This window comes from Punica granatum, chromosome 3 (assembly GCF_007655135.1).
Source record: "Punica granatum isolate Tunisia-2019 chromosome 3, ASM765513v2, whole genome shotgun sequence".
In the NCBI taxonomy this organism is placed as follows: Eukaryota; Viridiplantae; Streptophyta; class Magnoliopsida; order Myrtales; family Lythraceae; genus Punica; species Punica granatum.
The window spans coordinates 7,030,311-7,053,612 of record NC_045129.1 but is presented as its reverse complement, the minus strand read 5'-3'; the positions used below and the strand labels follow the sequence as shown (position 1 = coordinate 7,053,612).

Sequence of the window (23,302 nt, the reverse complement as noted above, 5' to 3'; positions counted from 1 at the left end):
GTACATAAAATATGGGGAATTTATTATTAAAAATTAATTGTAATAATAATTAGGAGTTAGGAAAAAATAGACGTGAGAATCTATATATATGAAAACAAAGCCTAGAGCTGAATTTTCATACCTCAACATCATAAAAAATAAAGAGCGAAGATCAACATGGGTTGGTTCAAGCGGTTCGACGTTTGTTCCGCTTAAGAAATGTCTCGGATTCGACTGTTTGTGAATGCAGAAAATTCACGTCGGGAGAGTTTTACCCCTTAATGGACTGACGCAGTTCGAATCAATTAGTCGGGGTTTAATTGAGTTTCCGAATACTAGGATTCACGACGGGAAAAAACAAAAAGAGCGAAGCTTTCTCCCATTGCCATGTCATCACTTATACATGAATTAAGAAAATTTTTATATTTTTTATCGTTAATTATGTAGCATAATATATATTTTATATATATATAGCTATACAAAATATATATACAAGGAAACAAAATGTACAGTAGACTATATACATTATAGCGCAATATGTAGATTATCTATAACCTAACAAAATTAAACTTAAATATAAAATAGATAACATACATTATACATGAAATTTTTATATATTTTTTATCATTAATTATGGAGTAGAATATATAAATTATATGTATATAGTCCAACATAATATATATATACATAAGGAAATAAAATATGCAGTAGACTATATACATTACAACCATGGTTATTAGAATCATGATTCGAATCGTAGAATCGTACGATTCTACGATTCAAGGGCTGGGCTACGATTCCGATTTATATATTTTTTATCATTAATTATGGAGTAGAATATATAAATTATATGTATATAGTCCAACATAATATATATATACATAAGGAAATAAAATATGCAGTAGACTATATACATTACAACCATGGTTATTAGAATCATGATTCGAATCGTAGAATCGTACGATTCTACGATTCAAGGGCTGGGCTACAATTCCGATTCTAAATGGTGAATCGGAAATGGCTGAATCGGTATGGAATCGCGATTCGGGTCGGTGAATCGTGGAATCGGTCCAACCCAGACGATTCCACAATTCGGCCCAAAGCCCGCAAAATTGGGCGACCCATTCGCCTTGTCAAGTCGGATTTCGGTCTCCCCCCCGCCTCCTTCTCTTCTCTGCTCGAGAACTTCATAGCCCTAGTTGGAGAAGAATAACTCAGCTCTCCTCTGATCTTCAGCCCTAATTTCTCCTTGTCTTGTGCATCTTGCTCATTCGTCCTCGATTGCAGTCCTCCTCAATCCTCCCTTCTTCTCCTCCATTCATTCTCTCTTCTGATTGCAGCTCAGCTCGTCCTCGATTGCAGCTCTTCTACTCTGGTTCGGTCGCTGAGGCGCAAGGCTTGTCTACTGAGGAGAGTCGAATTAGTCGATGTTGCTTCTCTCACTTCTATGTGCTGTCTGTGGCTCTATGCTAGTGTGACTGGTCTGTGCCTCTGGCTCTGTGTCTGTGTTGTTCTTGGTCTGTGCTGCCATTGCTGAAATTGAACGAAAAATCCTAACTAAATGTAGGAAACTATAGATTCGATGCTTCAGTTGCTCTTGCACAATTTGCTTGTTGAATGAATTGAATGCTTCCAGTGAATGTGGTTCTCTGGTAATCTTCATCACGCATTTTATCGTCGGATCTCTGCTGGGTCAATTCCCTGAATATCAACTGTTGAGACTTGAGAAGCATTTCTGGTGAACGTGTAATGAAATTGCTTGCCAGTTGGATATGCAGTTGCTCCTTGCTGGCTTTGTTGAAGAGTTTGTTTGAATTCTATGAATGATACTTTTTTTTTTTTGCTTAGGAAAATATGATGCATATATATATACTGTTTTTTTAATTACATATAGAATTTTACAATTCACGATTCTAAGACCCTCTACTGATTTTAGGTAGAATCGCGATTCTGACAACCTTAATTACCACACAATATGTAGTTTATCTACAACCTAATAAAGTTAAGCTTAAATATAAAATAAATAACATATGTTATACAATAATTTGTTGTTTGCATTCAACTTTAATATATTATACAACAAGATAAAATAGATAACATATACATATATATCTCAACATGTGCATAATTAAAGTCTATATATCAGCATGCGCATATATATAGTTTTCTTATTTAGTAAGAATCAATATATCTCCAATAATAGCGCGTGTGACAATTCAATGTGTTTGTGTATATGTGTGTATATATATATAAGGCACGAATGGCATAGGTAAGTAATCTGAGGCATAGTGTGTCGATCTTTTAGAGGAGAATAACAATCCGAGTTGCAATGTGAGTAGAGGTAAGTATAACATTTCCTTCCCATTAAACTTGCTGGGAAAGACTAAAATCATGCTCACGTTATCTTTTAATGTATAATTTGCAGATTTTGAGACGCTACAATGGTTTATCACATGAAGATTGAGGGATGCCATGAACACAAGGATTAATGAAGTCATTAGTCTTAACATGATTTTTCTTGATCCACTGAAAAAATAAATTTGAAATATATTTCAACTGTACTCATAATATAGATTATGTATATATTGATTCCTTTTTTACATATAACAATATATTCCGTTTGTGGTATTGACTCGGCTATGTAAATCTTCTGATCTTTATCTATATATATATACATGTGTGTGTAAATAAATCGATTTTTTTTTGCATATGTAACAAAATATATTCCATTTGTATAATATACAAGCACATCCTCAGTTTAATTATGTAAATAACATATTTAGTAAAATATATCAAATTTCTTATTTGGACTTAATTATAGGATATTTTTATATTTAATATATTTTTTAATTAATTTAAATCCCATATAAATGGTAAAAGAATTATAATAAAAATATATAATAATGTATGCATATATTTCTTTTCAATTATGTATATATTATTATAGAATTTTAAATATCATATTTCCTTTTATTGAACTTAGATATCTCTTCAATTGACTATAAATATGCATTTTATACCATTCTAGTTCTTTAACACGAACCAATTCATTGATTCTCGAATTATAACAATTTCTTCGATTTCTTCACTATTTGTTTGGAGCTCCCTAAATATGCTTCAATTCAAGCGGCGGAAGATCTAATCAACTCCGTAGTTGTTATCGCAAAATGAGAGAACTTATATAAGAGAAGATCCAATTCTATATCTTATATATTTCATTAGAAACTTTGAGGCACTTTAAATTTTCATTAAGGGTTTAATTAGGATATCAATAATCATATATGATATCGATAACTAGTTGAGAAAAATTTAAGAAATGTTAAATAATTAAGAAATGTCAGGTGTTGATTATTTTTTATATTTTGTAAAAAATGATTACTTTTATGTATAATTGTTGCATTATTATTTATAAAAATTTTGGACTAAAAATTTATTATTAAATGGGAGAAAATGATAATATATATATATATATGGAGGTAAGAGTAAATAGAGAATTTATTATTAAAACTTAGTTGTAATAATGATTAGAAAAAAGCGTGTGAGAATTTATAATTAAATGAAAAAAATGATAAAAAGATAATGATAATGTTTTTAAATTGAGAGAATAATGGAGTGGAGAGAAATGGAATGGTGTATGATTTATATTTCAAAACCAAATGACACCTACCTTTTCTTTAAACCTAATGAATGGGGGACACCGTCACCACCTTACGACCATCTTAATCTTATATTCTCCATTTCGAAATGAAGCACGTTTTACATCATTGTCAATGAAAATTATTTCTCAAATACTTACAGCCATTCCTATCTTATCTTATATAATATAAATTTATATCATTTGTTAATGAAAAGTATTTCTAAAATACTTACAGCCATTCCTATCTTATTTTATATAAATTATAACTAAAGCTACCTTTCTATTACCTCATGGAGCCACATGGCAGCCTAAGGATTTTTCTTTTTTTTTTTACTTTATCTAACTTTAATTAAAACTGTTTGTCCCATTTATTATTAAGAGTAATTGAGTTGGCAGAATGAGATAGCTTTTCTCCTTCGGTCATGAATATGGGTAAATTCTATTACAATTACAATTATCAAAACTGATGGCTTAATGCATTCGAACACATCAGTAAATTTTAAGTAAAACTCTCTCAATATTCATATAAACTAGGTAATAACTCACGCATTGCGGAAAAGATTTTAAATTTTTTAACAATAAATAATATTGGCCAAAAAACAGGAAATGTTATTTTAAATTAAGTACATTATGAATTCTTATGCAAGAAAATGTATCGTGGATTAAAATTATTTCAGTTAAGAATTAAAAGAGTTTAACAGAAAATTATTTTTCATCAAGGAGCAGAACTTTAATGTCCTAACTGGGGTTTTTGTTCCCTACCGAAACCACGTGATCTATGAAAGTAAAACAATTAAAAATTATACAATTTGAAATTGAAAATAATTCTGGTGTAAACAAAAAAAAAAGCAATGCACCGGTTTTCATGTATAGAAAAACGAAAATCTTAAATAATTATTTTAAGAAACTAAATAGCTGGAAAAAGAAATTATCTAAGGTATTTTCACAAAAAAAAATTGTTTGCTCTACAACAATGAACACAATTATCTAATCGTTTTTACTATCGATATTTTATTGTCTTTTTAATAAAAACTATATCTCCCGTGAATCGATATTTCATTCAGTTCAATTTTTGACACGGAATTGTCTTTTTAATGAAAATTATATAGCCCGTGAATCGATATTTTATTCAGTTCAATTTTTGACACGGAATTGTCTTTTTAATAAAAACTATATCTCCCGTGACAAGTCCAACTCTTCGATAAACATCGGTCAACTTAAATGGTTGATGATCGAGCAATTAATTAAACCTAGCTAGCAAACTATTACGACAAGTTCATTTAGTGTAGGGGTGATTGATAAGGACATGACAGACGTACTAAAAGGTGACCAAAGAAAAATATTACAATGACAAAAATGAAAGAGTCCTGCATGAAACGACTAGGAATAACGAATTTTTTTTTCCTTGACTAAGAATAGTATTTCTTTATATTATTGCTTGTATTGTTTTACATTCACTATGCAGAGGACAATAATGTATTAATTTTGAATTAGATCCATACACATGTAAAGTAGGGAATATTGTAAGCTTTGCTTTTGTTGTATAACTAGGATAGACGGATGGAAGGAAGGCATCGCCAAAAACACCGCGTGAACTTTAGAATTTTCTTAGCGATGCTCAAAGCTTGTATCCCTTTTTCATGAATGTGTATTCCTTCTTCCACAACTCTGTACGAAAGATATCATTGATGAAATAAAGGAAGATTTGTAAGTATTTCTATTGCTCAAAATTATCTTTTATCAGGTCTTATTAGTTTAAAATGAATTATTATAAAAAAAATAAGATACTAAATGTTTGTTGGAATCAATATTCCAATAAGATTTGAGCTTGATTGTTTATTTGTTGCTCTAAGATATCCCCATAACGAAAGCATTGCTTTAAACAACAAAGTTATTTTTGATCTAATGAATAGAAAGATTAATATGATATTAGATGTAAAGAGGAAACAAGAGGAAAATAGGCGATCAATCGGTGCATAAATTTATTAGCATTCATTGCATACATCATATCATGAATTATTTTGAGATTTCAATAAATAGAATAGTTATAAAATTATTAAATTGGTATAAAAAGTTTAATGATTTTATGCATTTTTATATCGATTCTTCATTATTTTATCATTCAAGCTTGCCAGGATACGCATTTAATGATCACAAACATAGTCAAAGATTAATTGGAAATATGATGAATGCTGTCCATGAAGAGATAGAAATATTGAGGAATTCTAACGTAGAAAATGAAAGTCATGAAAACGGAAGACTTAGAAGTCAAGATAGTGAAAGCTTAGTTAGTGATTGGTTTCAATGAGATGATGACCTTGAAGCATGAATAAAAATGAGTTATGATCAGACAATCAAACATTTAATAAATCATTTAAACGTTGATAAGAATGATCTAAGTGAATGGATAAAATACGCAAAAGTGTTGAGAGAAAGAATAAATAATTTCGAAAGTTCATCAAAAATTCCAAAAATTTATCAAGTGCCATTATTCAAAAGAATTCAAGAGTTAAATACTCATAAAGAAAAATTAAAACAAGAGTTATTTTACGTATTTACATTAATTGAAAATAAATAAAGGTTAATAGAAAATGAAAGGAAAAGAATTTCTTCATTTATTTGCTAATATATTTCCTATTTTGTTTATATATCTATATACATGGGTCGAAATGGTATAAGAGCCATGTTTGCAAAATTTTTGGGGGGAAAATGGAATTTATATTGTAAGATTTCTTAATTTCAATTTGCAAAATAGTGTGAAAATTGCAGTAAGTAAGGATAAACTTGAGTGCTTTGAAAGTATTTTGCTAGATAGTTGTGGTCCCTACAGTAAGTCCCAGGGGGAGGCAGTGAGACCGTTGGTCCACGGCTATTCCACAACACCTAAAAGCACTTAAGGTTCTTCAATTTACACAAGATTTTGTAGAAAAAAATTAAGATATCTGCGCTATTTAGGAAACTCTCTCATTGAAAATTCAGTGCTAGTTCATATATTAGTAGTGTTTATACTTTTCACTTCGCTCAAATTGAATTTTCTACGTCAACGATGGAATCTAGCTAAGATTTTCATAATGCACAGGAAGTTCAAATTGCGAATATAGAACAATATCTATAAAATTAGGATATTCCCAAGACTAATAGGAAAGAAATATATGAAGTTGAAATTTTTTACTCATTTCGAGATTATGCTATTAAAAAGGTTGAAAATTCAATAACCATTTCAGAATAAGCTATTAACTTGCAATTATTTGCAAAAGAATCTATAAGAGAACATAGGATAAAATATAAGTTTTTACATATTGGGTTAGTACAAATAGCAGTAAAACCCTTACATAGGACAAGATTAGATGTAGCTATTTTAGTTTGTTTAAGAGACGCAAAATTTATTTCTTTTAAGAAATTTTTATTAGTAACCTTAGAGTCAAATTTACATAATGGTCATATATACTTTAACTGCTATCCTAACTTTTCCATAGATCTAAATGACCCTTTAGTATTAGATACTTTAACTTTAAATGTACAAGTGCAAAATCAGGACTTTGCAAAACAAGGAAAAGGTTTAGTCATAATATATATAATTTATTACAAATTGATGGCCACTAATCACCAAAAGCTTAAAAACGTCGAAAATGGGAGAGACAGTTTTAATAGAAGCAAATACACCAAGATCAGGCGTCATGACACCCAAACCTTTAAAATGGGAAGAAGTTACTTTTCCAGAGTCATGGAAACTTAAGTAAATAATGCTGAAATCAGATAGTTCCTCTTGTAGTATGCCCTCTAGGATAATAGAATTTGAAGATGGAAGTGTCCAACTGAACTTTGAAGAACCACGCATTACAAGAATTTCTTCTTTTCGAGAATCTTTTAGTACCTCTTCAACCCCTTCTAGGAATTCTTTTCATACAATGAGAACCCCTTCTATTAATTTGCCAGGAGTAGATTTTAATAGGCAAATTTCAAAATATGTTTTCAAAGAAGAAATGGAAAAGATAATGTGACCCACACAGTCTGATATGCAAGTAGATAATTCTGAATATAAAGAAATTTATATGATAACCAGAGATTTTGTTTTTGATAAAGAAAAATTAAGAAACGAATTTTACATCGAACAAAACAAAGAAAGAAGAGAAAAAAATTTTGTTGACTATGACAAAACGCAAAGAGATCAAATTCAAAAGGATTATTATAAGTATATGAATGATTGGAAAGGAGAAGTTTCATTTTTTAAGTGGTTTGAAACATACAAGAAATTAAACTTGCTAGCTATTAATAGGACAACTAAGACTTGGAATACATGCAAAGGAGAAACATTTGTCTCAATTCACCCTCCATTAAAGGAGTTAAAGTTTACGGAAGACTGAAGAAACTACGATCGCAACTTTTAAAATGATAAAAGATGAACCAGGAATCTCTAGTAGTCTTGCTACAAGATATGATATAAGAAACATTCAAATACAACATAATTTTTCTAATCAAATACTTCATACCATGTCCGAACAATTAGACATGATAAAATGTTGGACCTAATCTCCCATAAAGACGGGAAATAATATTGCTTCATCCTCTTCACATCCAAAGTTATATAATTTTTCACTTTCACACCTCTTATCCTTTCCAATATATATATTTGGTTACAATCCCCATATATTTTTTATTACAAAGGAGGCTCATGGGCCTAATAGAATAAAATAGAAATCTTAATATCTAATAAAAGGGCACGAATAGTTTCACTGAGTATCGAATATGGAACCTCTTGATTGCTAGACTAAGACGTTTGCCATTTCAAACATCGTAGAGATAGATAGAGAGGAGAAATCATTGAACGAACCGCACTCCTACATATACGTCAGGAGTCCATTGATGAGATCTCATTGCTTCTCTCATGATACAACCCCCTTTCCACTGAGCCTTCCTTCTCCTCGATCCGCAGCACAGAGCTAAAATGTGGGACTAGTACCAAAAGTTACTACGCTACACTTTCTTTGATACAATCCTCATATATTTGTCTCCTCCCCTTCCAAACATATTTTTTCTGAAAATTAATTTCGAAATGAGGCACGTTTTACACCATTGTTAATGAAATGTACTTATGACATACTAACAACCATCTTACCTTTCTTTTATAAATTAATAAATTAAAGCTCTTGTACCTTCTATTACCTCATGGAGCCACATGGCATCCTAAAGATTTTTCCTCTTTTTTTTTTACTTTATCTAACTAACGAACAATTCTTACTATTTGTCACATCTATATCTATATACAAAGCTCAGGTAGAAAGCTAAATTATGACACATAAGACAAAAGAAGCCTTACATCGAGTGATTATTCATATGCTAGCCAATCACTGAATAACATTTGGCACATTATGGTATTGACATGTCACAATTTATTAAATACAAATTAAAGTGATCGTGAATGAAATTGTAAGGTTTAAGTAGTTTATTTGAATTGGCCAAAAAAATATATATACTTGAGACATTATTTTTTTAAAAAAAAATTAGTGATTCTAAAGAAAATGAAAAGGCAATATGTAAGAAGTATTCCACTATTATCTTCTTTCACGTCAATTCTTCTTCCTATGTATATTGCTCGCTCAATAGAATAAAGTTTGTTACTAGGATGAAAAAAATTGAGAAAATCAAAGATTATCAAACCGATGACAAATTTCTACATGCTCAGGCCTAAAGACTAGTTCACATTATTAAGAGTAATTGAGTTGGCGGAATGAGATAGCTTTCCTCCTTCGGTCATGAATATGGGTAAATTCTATAGTATAGTTATCAAATGGGGTTTTTACCTAAAATGGTCAATGGTTTAACTGTTTTGTTAAATCTATCCTATACTTTTTTTTGTCAAATCTATCACATGGTTTACTTTTTGCATCAAATCTATCCCGACGTTATCTTTTCCGTCAACATCTAACGGTCGTGCTGACGTAGCAGATGGAGGGATAGTGGGCCACACTTGCCACGTGGGCTCCATGTCAGCACGGCCGTTATATGTCGACGAAAAAGATAACGCCGGGATAAATTTGATGCAAAAAGAAAATCAAGGGATATATTTGACCAAAAAAAATCATATGATGATTTGACAAAACGGTTAAGTTATTGGTCATTTTAGGTAAATTCCCCTTATCAAAATTGATGGCTTAATGCAATCAAACACTTCATTAAAATTTTAAGTAAATCTCTCTCAATATTCATATAAACTAGGTGAATTTTTTAACAATAATTAATATTGGCAAAAAAAACAAAAAGTAGCATTTAGAATTAAGTACATTATGAATTCTTATTCAAGAAAATATATTATGGATTAAAATTGTTTCACTTATGAATTAAATGAGTTTAACAGAAACTATTTTTCATCAAGGTCCTATCTGGGATTTTTGTTCCTCATTGAAATCACGTGATCTACGAAAGTAAAACAATTTGAAATTGAAAAACAATTCCGATGCAAAAACAAAAGCAATGCGCCTGTTTTTCAAGTACCAAAAAAAATGCAAATCTTAAATAATTATTTTAAGAAAGCAAATAATTGGAAAAGAAGTTATTTAAGGTACTTATTCAAAAAAAAATTATTTTCTCTACGACAATAATCACAATTATATGTTATATATCTAATTGTTTTTACTATTGATATTTTATTTAGCCCAATTTTTAACACGGAATTATCTTCTTAATAAACACTATATCTCTCATGGCAATCCCAACTCTTCAATAAACATAACTCAAATGGCTGGGGATTGATCCGCTGCGAATATATAAAGATAAGCGCGAATTCTATCAGCGAGTGCACTGGGTCAGATCATGTAATATAGTGATGAATAGAGTGTCGATCCCACGAGGATTAATTAAGTACTATACCTATATTAGATTCTATTATTATCTAGACAATCAAATTGAGAGAATTAATTAATTAACTACTAATCAACCTAAATCGTCACAAAGAGCAAAAAGAGAATTGTATGAAAATATATCAATTGAAAGTGGAAAAAACAGAATCTACCCTCGTTTCACTAATCAGATTGCCATCATGCTATATACATTAATAGCTATGTGGTCATTCAAGTGAGTTTATCGAGCCTTTAAAACTAAAGTCTTAAACCCCTAATTAATCAATCAGCTCCCGCATCTCTAATTAATAGTGGACTCTAAATTACAATCGTACACCTTCTAATGATATGATTGCCTAATGCCCTAAATTAATTATCCCTAATGTCTTAGCGAATAAATAACTAGAAACATTGCTTTAATTCCTGGATAATATCTAATTAAGCAAATTAACGCAGCTTCCACATTTAACTAATTAGTCTAATCAAGAATTCCTAACAAACCCTATATCAACTCCCGTATCAATAGTGTTTCTAACAATTATAACCAATCATGAATTATCCACACATCTATTAATCCTATCTACAATCATCATATTAGCTACCTAAGGTTACATCATATTCCCACAAGAGAAGCTTAGAATATCATGGAATTGAAAACACAATTATAATTCAAAGGAGTCATTGTAATAGAATTCATATTCAGCAGTAAACTCGAGATATTGAATTGCATAAAACAATTAATAGTTCAGAAATCAACAATTCAATAAATCAACATTGAATCCTAAAACAAAAACCCAACAATTCTTTCAAGGAATAGTCTCTTCCACAATGCTTTGCTCAAGAACAAGACTCTCCCTAGGACTCTCTAAGTTAAAAGAATGGTAAGAGATAGCTAAAAAAGGTCCTTCTAATCTCCTCATAAGGAGTATTTTTTAATATCCAAAACAAAGAAAGATTTCTAAAAAATATAGGCTGGCTCTCAAATCTAGCGAAAGCTAGCGGTGTACATCCGTGTTTGGCCAGCCTAGATGATTTAGCCTCCTCCAAATTACGCAAAACTCCTCAATATTGCTTGTAATTCCATCTAAGTCCTCAAAGACCTATAATATCAAACTACACGTAATTAAGCACCAACTTCTTATAATTTTCATAAAATTAATAATAATTTAACATGAATTGCACAATAAAATATAAGTATAATATGCCCTTATCAACTTCCCCACGCATGAACTTTTGCTTGTCCTCAAGCAAAATAAATAAGACCAAGGAAAGAATTCTATCATAGAGAGTACAAATTTTCATATTCACTGATTCAAGCATTTGATATTTCACAATTTATGACTCGCTATTTTGTGGTGCCCACTTCTCAAACCAAACTGGAAACATGTGATCAGAGTACTACCGTTGAAATTAACCAGCTAATCTAGAGAAAACAAATTTTAATCCAAGCATTTAGCCTAAGATTTCTATTTCAAAAAATAGATACTCAATCCTAGAAGGAAAAATACACATTTAAACCTCACAGCTTCAGTAGGCATATGATCCCTCTAATTATCCCTTTAAGCAAGTCAACAAGGTAATGAAAGCATATGGTATCTGCTTCATCCCTAGGTTTTCTTCCATTTTATTACAAGTCTTAATTCATTTTTTGTTTTTGCATTCAATTTTTCCTTTCTATTTCTCAAGCAATTTTTTTTTCAAGTCAAATTTTTGTTTGAACTTTTGCCTTTTCGCCCTTCTCATTATAGTGAGTTCATTGAGTCGACACATCCCAGGCTCATCACCTAAGTGACTGGGTTTTAAAGGGACCCCTACGAACTCTTCCTCACTCTGACATTCCAGTTAGGATACTCATAACTCAATTCTTGAGTCACTGGAGTAAAGGCTATGCTTGCTTCTTCTTCTTCTTTTTGAATGCTCACTAAAACTTTTCAAACTTCTTTTATAGGAATCACTAAGTACAAAGCTTCTTCTACCTCTTTCACTAAATGTTAAAGTGCTATTAGAACAATTAAAAAGAGGATATACTAACTAACTTTGCCTAGAAATAGACCTGTTTATTTTTCACTTAAGGACTTGACCAACTCTTAAACTTCAAACTCTAGGGCTAAAAACTAGGTAAATTTGATTTCTAAAGATTTGACTAATTAATTTTAACTAAGTACAAAAATTACAACGGTGGTGAGTAGGGCGCCTAAGTAAGTCAATTTTTCAAACAATTCCTAAACAAATGCTATCAACAGTATTCTTTGTACAATCTCTAGATTTCAATCAAAAAATTCGAAAAAAAATTGGCCTAACAATTGCCATATAACTTAAGGAAAATTATAGTTCATGGTGACAAGGAAGTATAACCATTTATCAACAAAGACATGCATCACATGTCATGAGTAACAAATTAAATCACAGAATTCAGACATCAACGCTATACTCAATTTTATACTCCATCTATTTAGTATCTCCCTTCCCCACACTTAGATTAAACAGTGTCCGCACTGTTCCTAATATAGCTCCAGTAAAACAAAAATAAAAATAAAGAACATAAGAGAAAAAGAGATACTAGTACTTCCCTGGTTTCGAAAAATTAAGCTGAAACAATTGGAGTTCCAACCGGTATAGCAATAGAGAGAGTCAGCAGTTTTTATTTACCTTGGCTTCAAAAACAAAAAGAAAATAACAAAAAGAACAAAAATAGTAGATAATACATCTTAACTAAAATAGTCAAACAGCAAATATCCCAAGTCTACCCAATGAGTGGGTGCTTGATAAAGTACAGACCAGTAACAAAGCAAAATAAAACAAATGAAGCAAAAGAATTGAGAGCCATGAAGCAAAATAAAATTGTTTTACAACAGCGTTAAACATGGGCTGCCTCCCATGAAGCGCTTAGTTTATAGTCGCTAGTTAGACTTTTCCAGTTCTTCAACCGGATTTGCTAGATCCACCGGAGTGGCATCATCATCAATGTTTTCCCCTTCAAAGTAATGCTTGAGAAGATGACTGTTTACTTTAAAAGTGCGGTTGTCTTCTGACTTCAGCTTAACTACACCAATAATTTAACATGAATTGCACAATAGAAGCCGGCCTCGAGGCTAGTTGTTCACGGTCCAAGGAGGCCCATGAGCTAGCGGTTGTCGGCTATGGATAGTCGAGAGAATTGAACTAAAGACCGGAAGGTTGATAGGGTTGCTCCGGAGAGCGGTTTAGTGCATTGTATGTAAAGGTGGGGAAATAATAGATATTGAAGGTGCGGTGTGATAAAAGTAAGGATAGAAAAGATAAGTATGTTTGATTGATGTGCCGAATGGGGGTATTACAATAAAGAAACTCAACTTATGTAGGCTAAGCATGAGTGCAGCCCAAGACAACAAAAACCGAGAAATAAACGACTAACCTAGGTAATTAGCTAACCCTAGGACTATGTGAGAAATAATTCGCTTATTCGGAAAATATTATTGATCTAAATAGAGCAACGAAATATGCATAAAATGGAAATCCACCTACAGGTGAATATCCTACGAAACAAGATCAAAGAAACCATCCATGTACGTCCAGAATTTCTTTCCTTTGCTGCCATGTTTATTCTCCATCAAATTTGGCATCTTCTAGTCAACCAAAATGGAATGTATCTTTCTCCATTTATCCAATTATGCCATCTTCTATGCAAGTCAAGGAAATGTCCCTCTCCCGTTATGGAAAGTGTCGAGACCCTTTCCTCCATGAGAGCTAACAGCCATGCTCTCACCTGAATGATCTGATTAGCCGAGCTAACTGCCTCTATGACTTCTTCCTTGAATTCTAGACCTGCCAAAGGCTATCCAAATCGAATAATGCCATGGATCCTCGAGTAGGGCCTTCAAGTCTTCGACCATGGGCCACCTATATGCACAGGCCTCTTCAAGTGTTCAAAATGCAAATGTCGAGTTGTTGGCCTAAAATGAACCCAAATTCGACCAGTTGAGCTCAATAAGTCATCGCGTCCGTCACTAACATATAATGGCCGTTATGTGAAAAAAATGGGTGTAAAAAAAATACTAATGAAGATAGAATAATGAGTCTCATGCTATCTGGCAACCGTTGTTATGACAAATATGTGGATGTTTATATGATAAGTAGTCAAACGTAACACTTAGATAATATTCACATGATAATTTACTTATATCAATGAATATTATCTAGATCATATATGGTGCATATTGTCCTTAGACCTGAGATGGAATGTTATTTTATGTATGGGTAATTAGGATTTATTACGGCTAATGTATTTGTGTTTAGCATAAGTATTTGGTAGATGGTAGTCCTAGTTAGTTATACTTAGAGGTAGGTATCCGATCCAGACGGAATTCACTAGCCTGAGTAAACAGGAAAACGGTCCTATGGATATGAATTTTCTTCTGAATCGACAAATCCTCGATCGGGGTAGATAGACTTGAATAGAAAAGAGTTTCTATATAAGTGCTACATATCCTAGAATGAAACCAGAGATTCCATATGGTCGACTAAAGAGTTTGACATTTACCGTGGCATTGGCTAGACCGAGATCTTATAGTGAAGGGATTTAGTACATGGCATATACAGTCATAGGTTCATTAGAATATTTTAATTATACATTCGTCACTATTTGGATTGTCATGATATACTACTAGGCACTACTCATGAACTTTGAGAGCTGAGAGTATTTTTGGAAATTATACTTGTGGTTATGAAAAAAGTTTCCAATAATGCGAGTTGATATTATAATCCCATTGCCACTTGGTGATGAACCTCGTTAATCACACACATTGAGCGTGTTGAAGCTGAAAAAAATATAATTATAAGTAAGGAAGTTAATTATGAATTAATTATCGGATGAGGCTTGTAATGTGGTTGTAGGGGTGCCAGCACATCTCGAAATCGAATTCAATAACTAGGAAAGATCTAATTAAGGAAATACGAGAGTTTCCTTATTCGAAAAGTTTCTATAAATAGATTGTCTATCAGTGAAAACTTGTGTTGAGGACAAAAGTGATCTTTCTTTCTTACTTGGAGGGCAAGTCATTAGATGACTTAAAGTGCAGGGACTAATTTGTGATTAATTAATTAATACAATTTAATTAATAATTGCAATTAGATCCCCATGATAAATCTAAGAATCTATATATAGATATGGTGTCTTACGTTTAACCCTAAGTGTGCCGTTTATTCTCAAGACCTGAAGAGAGAGAGAGAGAGAGAGAGAGAGAGAGAGAAGGAGAGGCTCGGCCAAGAAGCCCCGGCTCAGCCGCGCCCTTCCTTCACCAGTCGGAGGCCATCCCGGCCTTGGCTTGGTGAACCGGTGTTGTCCGAGACTACCTTGACGCAATTTTCTCCTTCCGTGTCGATTTCGTTCGAGTTGGTGACTTAAATCAGAGTGGATGGGTCGAGAGGAAGCTATCCTTGGTAGTGACACGTCCGTGTGGACAAGCTAAAGACCGGACAATTGGACGGTTTCATTAATCGATCGAAACAAGTTGAATCTGATAAGAGTAAGTACAAATGTAGTAACTTTACTTGTGGATTCATTATATCCCGTTGGCTATTCGTTAGAAGGTGATATTCCATGTCGAGATATGATTCGAGTTTTTGTTTAAAATTGAGCATGTGATGAAAATTTGATTTTTACCGATTTTAAAATTCACATACTCTATTTTCTAACATTTTGATTATAATTTGAAAATATTGTCTATTCATTGGATGCATAACTTGGTAAAAGAAAAGTAATTTTGCCATAATCGTGTTTTCCATATGTTAAGCCTATTCATTGGATGCATTGCTTGGTAAAAGAATTAAAAGTAATTTTATGATAATTGTGTTTTCCATATGCTAATTTCATGATCGTGTTTTCCATTGCACGTCCTTTATTAGTGATATGTTAACATATTAACATCCCTAATTCCAATCTCCAAGCCAAAGACAGTACGATACAGAGAATTGCATTTAGTGGGTACAATAAGATTACTCTTCTAGGTACAGAAAATAGAGAATGGAGCAATGTCGAGCAGTACAAAAAACAAAGAACATAGTGAAAAACAGAGAATGGAGCGGGAGGAGTAGCAGAGAGGGCGGGTGGTCAGCGGCAGCGGAATCCCGAGGCTTGCGGATGGAAGGTGGATGGAAGATTTCGTTGCCACTCTGTCACCTGGATGGAAGATTTCGTTGCGGATCCCAGGTACCCGCCACTCTGTCACCTAGAGAAGGTGGATGGAAGCTCGGAAAAGCTAGCTTGTCGGAAGAAGAAGCACGTGGACCGTTAATCGAAGCTCGGAGAGGTAGGTGGATGGAAGATTTCGTCGAAGACTTGAAGTCTCGAAGCTCGGAAGAAGGGAGAAATTGGAGTTAAACGACTGGAAAGATGGAAGAAAGGGTGGGCAAGAGAGGGAAAAAATAAAAAGGCTCTGGGCCTGGGCTTCGGCTCGCTTTTGGGCCCTGACTTGGACTGACTTGGGCCTGAATGTAGAATCGCAGAATCGGACCGATTCTGCGATTCTACGATTCAGTGCGCGATTCAGGCCCGATTCCACCATCCCGACTCACCCCGTGGAATCGGAATTGGTGACCCCCCATGAATCGTACGATTCTACGATTCGAATCGCGATTCTGACAACCATAATATGAGTAAGCAATAATAAATCAAGATTATCGACATAAGTCTGTAGAATAATTAAAAATCAGTCGGGAGACAAATTAGATGGTCCTATTTAAATAGTTCATCGTGAATCATTTTTATTAATATAAATATATATTTTAGGTGGGAACTATCAATGTGACTAAGCTATAGTAAATCTATGTGATTGCTAGCAAACCCATTGATTACACTAATCTCTAGGTTGACTTATAGGAAGAAAACTTATTAGATTTGCTTAATATTCCGCAATATATGCGTACTCACATTCACCATTACCCACGAGCCATAGACGTAAACGACTTTATATTTTTTCTCACATGTGCACTCTATTGCTCCGATTAATCACAATGTGCGCGGAGTCATGTTGAATGAGAAGAATATTTTATAATAGTGATAACTCGAAAACTTAGAGAGGTATTTTTTAAATTATCGACAAATATTCATATTTTCATTCACAAATACACACGCGCATGTGCCAATCTTTTAAATTATTCCTGCCGCAAATGTTTTTTGATTCACATATACCTCATGACCCACATAAGTTAGGGTAGCTCAATTTCATGAATGCACTTATCTTTTCTTCGTGTTTGAATTTCTCTTCTTCAAGCGATAAGATTCAAATTCAGTTTTTATTTCTTTCCTTTTCAATTATCCAATTTATTTGGCGGTTTTTCCATCTGAAATTTTGGGTCATAATTCGGTTTCATTAAATTCTACCCCACCCACCAATTCTTACTACATTTATGGCCACATTTAGTGAGACAAACTCCCGCTAGATGGATATGAACATGAGACCAAATGTTCGGTCGACAAAGTTTTTCAAGAATGACAAATCCCTCGTGTGCCCCTTAAATGGGAACCGCAAGTTTTTCTATTTTACTGGCGGTAAAAGTATAAATGAACGAGTGCCTCTTTCTAGTTCAGTGATACAAAGTTTGTGTCGACTTTTCGAGAATTAAAATACTTTTTTTTACGGAATCACATCCGATCTGCTGCGGAGGACCAAAATACAAAAGGGAGGAAGATGGTTCGATATTGAGGTGTTGTTATAAAGAGGTATGAAATTAGCCATTATTGTCCTATGATTTGAGCTAAAAGGTAATTTAGTGTGGGTGATCGTTTTATGGACAATGATGGCCGCAAATTATGTCAGTCGCAGAAGAAATTGAATCTAAAAGAGGAAGACAAACCAACCCCACTTGCTACAAATATGTGGATCTCTCAAATTAATTACTTCTATATTAAATTAATAAAAATGACTTGAAAGGTATAAATTACAATAATTCAAGTGGGACTAATTTAATGAGATTAATAGATATTTTTATGAGTGAGATGAACTTACTTAGATCAACTTTACGTGGCAGTTCCTTTTCTCTCTAATTCTCTCGAGAGGAAGCTATCCTTGGTAGTGACACGTCCGTGTGGACGAGCTAAAGACCGGACAATTGGACGGTTTCATTAATCGATCGAAACAAGTTGAATCTGATAAGAGTAAGTACAAATGTAATAACTTTACTTGTGGATTCATTATATCCCGTTGGCTATTCGTTAGAAGGTGATATTCCATGTCGAGAGATGATTCGAGTTTTTGTTTAAAATTGAGCATGTGATGAAAATTTGATTTTTACCGATTTTAAAATTCACGTACTCCATTTTCTAACAGTTTGATTATAATTTGAAAATATTGTCTATTCATTGGATGCATAACTTGGTAAAAGAAAAGTAATTTTACCATAATCGTGTTTTCCATATGTTAAGCCTATTCATTGGATGCATTGCTTGGTAAAAGAATTAAAAGTAATTTTATGATAATTGTGTTTTCCATATGCTAATTTCATGATCGTGATTTACGCATATAATTTTTAGTTTTTGTTAAAGATATTAGAATATGAACTCATTAGAATTGTCTTTTAATAATATATTAGTACAAATATTAATAGAATAAATATGTGAAAATTCCGTACATATCACGGATAGTATGCTAGTAATTAGCTGATGATGACAGAGTAAACAACCATCAATGATCAATTACATCAACTATTAATTATAATATATAAAAGCTAGTAAAAACAATGAAAATGCGCCATGTTAGATTTTTCTAATACTGTGAGCTCATGATTTGGTGATCATTAGATTTTTCGGCCATAACAATCATAATTAATTATTATATTAAAAAATGAAACAATTTTCTTGATTCTTGAATAAATAATATATACCTTCTCAAAAGATTAAAAAAAATTCATGGTCACAAATAAATATTAGAAATAATCTGAAAAGAAAATAGTTCAGATATGTTAAAACATTTCTCCACAAGATGAGTAGACTAAATTTTATTAATTACTTTCAAAACTCGCATAACGTGTGAGCCTGCACCTAATTTGTAACATGCCTGAGAAACTAGACCACTAGCAACATCCTCGAGAGGAGCGTGGCTAGGAATAACTAGACCACTAAAATCCCTCCCTAAAAACGAACATGTCTCCCATCCCGATCCAATACACCGGCACAAACGTTCAGAGATCTTCCTCCGTACCTTCAGAAAATCAAAATGGAGGCTCTTGTACGATAATAACGAGCGTGATCTCGTGCTCCAGCCAGTCCTGGGGCGACTCAGTTTTGTTTCGATCATATACAATATGATCATATATAAGTTATTGGACCGGATGGTTTTGTGAAGGACAAATTCTGCAAACGATAAATTGACAAGGGAGCTTTAGCAGCTTATTACAGTTGATGATTAGGCACTAAACAATTAACGTAACCAGCCCCACTACTTGTTTTCAGACAAATCAATGGCCCCGCCGATGGACCGAACCTACAGAGGACACAAGAACTTTTCTTCTTTCTCCGAATCATTTTGGCTTGGTCATCCACCCCACAGATACCGTGGAATGGATGGCCAAGATGAAATGATACAGAGCTGAAATATTTCAGCTCTGCCTATTGGCAGCGTAATTTATCAGACCGACCAGTGGAGCTGCCTTGTCAGGATCGAACCCCGTCAACTGTCCCAACGCTTCACGCACCAACTCCTCGGCATACTCCCTCGACTTATCAATCCCCAACAATTTCGGGTAGGTGACTTTGCCAGCCACCAAGTCCTTCCCCGCAGTTTTCCCCAGCTCCTGGGTCGACTTCGTCACGTCCAAGATGTCGTCCACCACCTGGAACAGCAACCCAGCGGTCCTGCCAAAGTTTCTCAGTTTCTCAACCTCCTTGCTGGAACCACCTCCTATGATTGCCCCAAGAACTACTGATGCCTCGAAAAGGGCTGCAGTCTTGTGCTGGTGGATGAACTCAAGCTCCTTCAGATCCACATTGGAAATTCCTTCAGATCTTATATCCGCCTCTTGGCCCGCCACGATGCCCTTTGCTCCAGCCAATCTTGCGATTTCCTGGATTGCTCGGACAATTAGTATGGGATTCATACCATTTGCTTTTTCGGTGCAATGCTCAATTGCCAATGCTAAAAGGCTATCAGAGGTCAAAATCGCAATTGCTTCCCCGTAGACCTGTAATTGCAAAAGCTTAGGATTTCTCTGGCAAAACAGAAATAGGCCATAGAAACACCCGCAAAGCAGCAAAGCCACCATACCTTGTGGTTGGTGGGCTTCCCTCGACGCAGGTCATCGTTGTCCATACAGGGCAGGTCGTCCTGGATGAGAGACATAGTGTGGATCATCTCGAGGGCGCAGGCAGTGGGCATGGCCTTGGATTGTGTCCCACCCACGAGCTCACTGGCAGCAATGCAGAAGATGGGTCGCAGGCGCTTCCCACCTGCAAGCAAGGAGTACCGCATCGCCTCGTGGATCGTGAGTGGGGCATGCAGGGGGACCGCAGCATCCAGGGCCTCATTCACTGCTGCCACTTTGCGTGCCATGTAGTCCTTGAAGTCAAGGCTGTAGTCGGGTGGCGGACGATGCTTGAAGGGAGCTCCGAGGCGGCAAAGGGCCTCCATGAAGTAAGAAAAGAGGATCTCGATCAAGTAGAAAAAGAGGGTTCTCAAGCTCAGTGACTTTGCGGCATCCAGGGCCTCATTCACTGCCGCCACTTTGCGCGCCATGTAGTCCTTGAAGTCAAGGCTGTAGTCGGGTGGCGGACGATGCTTGAAGGGAGCTCCGAGGCGGCAAAGGGCCTTCATGAAGTAAGAACAGAGGATCTCGATCAAGTGGAAAAAGAGGGTTCTCAAGCTCAGTGACTTTGCGGCATCCAGGGCCTCATTCACTGCCGCCACTTTGCGCGCCATGTAGTCCTTGAAGTCAAGGCTGTAGTCGGGTGGCGGACGATGCTTGAAGGGAGCTCCGAGGCGGCAAAGGGCCTTCATGAAGTAAGAAAAGAGGATCTCGATCAAGTGGAAAAAGAGGGTTCTCAAGCTCAGTGACTTTGCGGCATCCAGGGCCTCATTCACTGCCGCCACTTTGCGCGCCATGTAGTCCTTGAAGTCAAGGCTGTAATCGGGTGGTGGACGATGCTTGAAGGGAGCTCCGAGGCGGAAAAGGGCCTCCTTGAAGTAAGAAAAGAGGATCCCGATCAAGTAGAAAAGGAGGGTTCTCAAGCTCAGTGACTTCATGGCTGGGAGCTTCAAAATCTGTTCATCAGGTCGGTCAACTTAAATGGTGGGGAATCGAGTAAAACTTAACCAGCGAACAATTACAGCAAGTTCATTTGATCCCCATGTGTGGACTGACAATCATGTTAAAGTCAGCTTCATGTCCATAGTATTTAACTCTGAGATCCCACATAATGGCGAAAGCAAAGCCGTCATGTAACAGATCCCACATAATGGCGTAAGCAAAGCCGTCATGTACCCGATCCCACATAATGCAATTAGCACTAATATATCCCCGCCCATCACGACACACGATTGCGCCATCTACCTGAAAGTTCTACCTCCCGCCTACACAAATCAATCTTTTGTGGCCTCGGCTCTTTTTTTTTTTTTTGTTGGTTTTTCAGGTCTTGGCTTGCCGACTGGGCCCGCTGATTTAAACCGATGAAGGAGGCTTTGTGCTTCTTTGGTTTGATCACCTGGGGAGTGGGTTGTTCAGGATTAGGTAGACTATAATTATTGGTGGAATGTTGCGCTTGGATACCGGCTCAGGAAATCCTAACTATCCTACTTTATTATGGAGTAGAATTTCATCATGGATTTAGGATATCCTCCTTCCTAATTACTATTGGGGTCCACAATGAAATACAGTTAGCAGGTCGTGAACAGTGCTTATGATTTGAATTGTATTTGTTTTACTCTGATGATTTCTCATACTATCCTTTGTAGTTTTCCCAACGATAAATCGTTTGTTTTCGTTCTTGTAATTTTTCAATCAGGCATTTTATCCTTGTATCCATTTTTTTTTAGTGGATTAATAAAGGGTCTGCTTATCTGCTTGAGCAAAAAAAAAAATGTTAAAGCTACTCTAGCAATATAATGCATTCCACATGGTCATTTTGAGACTTTCATAGCTCGTAATCAACTGACCCTTTTGAGTGTCCACCTTTTTTAGTTGCTTATTGTTTGATTTAACTAAGATGTATCATGCGAATCCCAATATCAAGCTAACTAAGTTCATGTCCATATTCGGATGAATTTAACTGTCCTTTTTTTTTTGGTATGTATTTTTGTTTATGTCATTTTTTACGGAATATTTTCTAATTCTGCGACCTTGGATGGGGTGGTAGCCGTGCCGTCAATGAGCCCTCACCACCCCTTTCTCCCGATTGGGGTTTTTTTTGCTGAATTTTATATTTTATATTGTTGAAATTTAAAAAAAAAAACAACAAAATGTATGGAAGACCTTATCCAAAGTGTTCAAACAATCTTATTAATATTATAACTTAAAATTTTCCAAATATTACAGCCTCATTGTTTTTTTTTCCCCCTCTAAAATTACTAATACTCTACCGCGTGGTAACCCAAAGAAAAAAGAAACTCTATTGCGTGAGTTGCACTAATTTCTTTTATATATATATATATATATATATATATATATATATATATTATTTTCTAGTGTGCACTTGCGTAAAACTCATTGTCTTCTCGAGCTGAATACGGATGCACTTTTGGCTACCCTCAACAACAAATTTAGCATGTTATAAGCTCACAAGATCGCGCGTTAAAGTATAACTCGCTCTGATACCATGTTAAATATCCACTAGATTTATAAGCCATTGGACCAGTTTCTAACCTAAAAAGTCAAGCTAATATGT

General features: G+C 34.5%; 1 protein-coding gene and 1 long non-coding RNA gene across 4 annotated transcripts; one reads left to right on the top strand and one right to left on the bottom strand.

The window, feature by feature from the left end:
* Positions 1-1,114: 1,114 nt before the first annotated feature.
* On the top strand, positions 1,115-2,611 carry LOC116198827. The gene is made up of 2 exons (XR_004155391.1): positions 1,115-2,320; positions 2,405-2,611. It is a non-coding gene; the product is annotated as an uncharacterized LOC116198827 (long non-coding RNA).
* A 16,803-nt stretch (positions 2,612-19,414) lies between these two features.
* Positions 19,415-21,943, bottom strand: LOC116200861 (geranylgeranyl pyrophosphate synthase, chloroplastic-like). 3 transcript variants are annotated; one of them, XM_031531806.1, is made up of 3 exons: positions 21,159-21,933; positions 20,691-20,975; positions 19,415-20,607 (listed from the first exon to the last, which is right to left on the bottom strand). In XM_031531806.1, the coding sequence occupies exons 1-3, from the start codon at positions 21,663-21,665 to the stop codon at positions 20,026-20,028; spliced, it is 1,374 nt and encodes a 457-aa protein (XP_031387666.1). In that variant the 5' UTR covers positions 21,666-21,933; the 3' UTR covers positions 19,415-20,025. The 3 variants fall into 3 exon arrangements, with proteins under 3 accessions (XP_031387666.1, XP_031387665.1, XP_031387663.1); XM_031531805.1 differs by having other exon boundaries at positions 19,415-20,490; positions 20,691-21,943; XM_031531803.1 differs by having other exon boundaries at positions 20,691-21,930.
* Between the last annotated feature and the right edge of the window lie 1,359 nt (positions 21,944-23,302).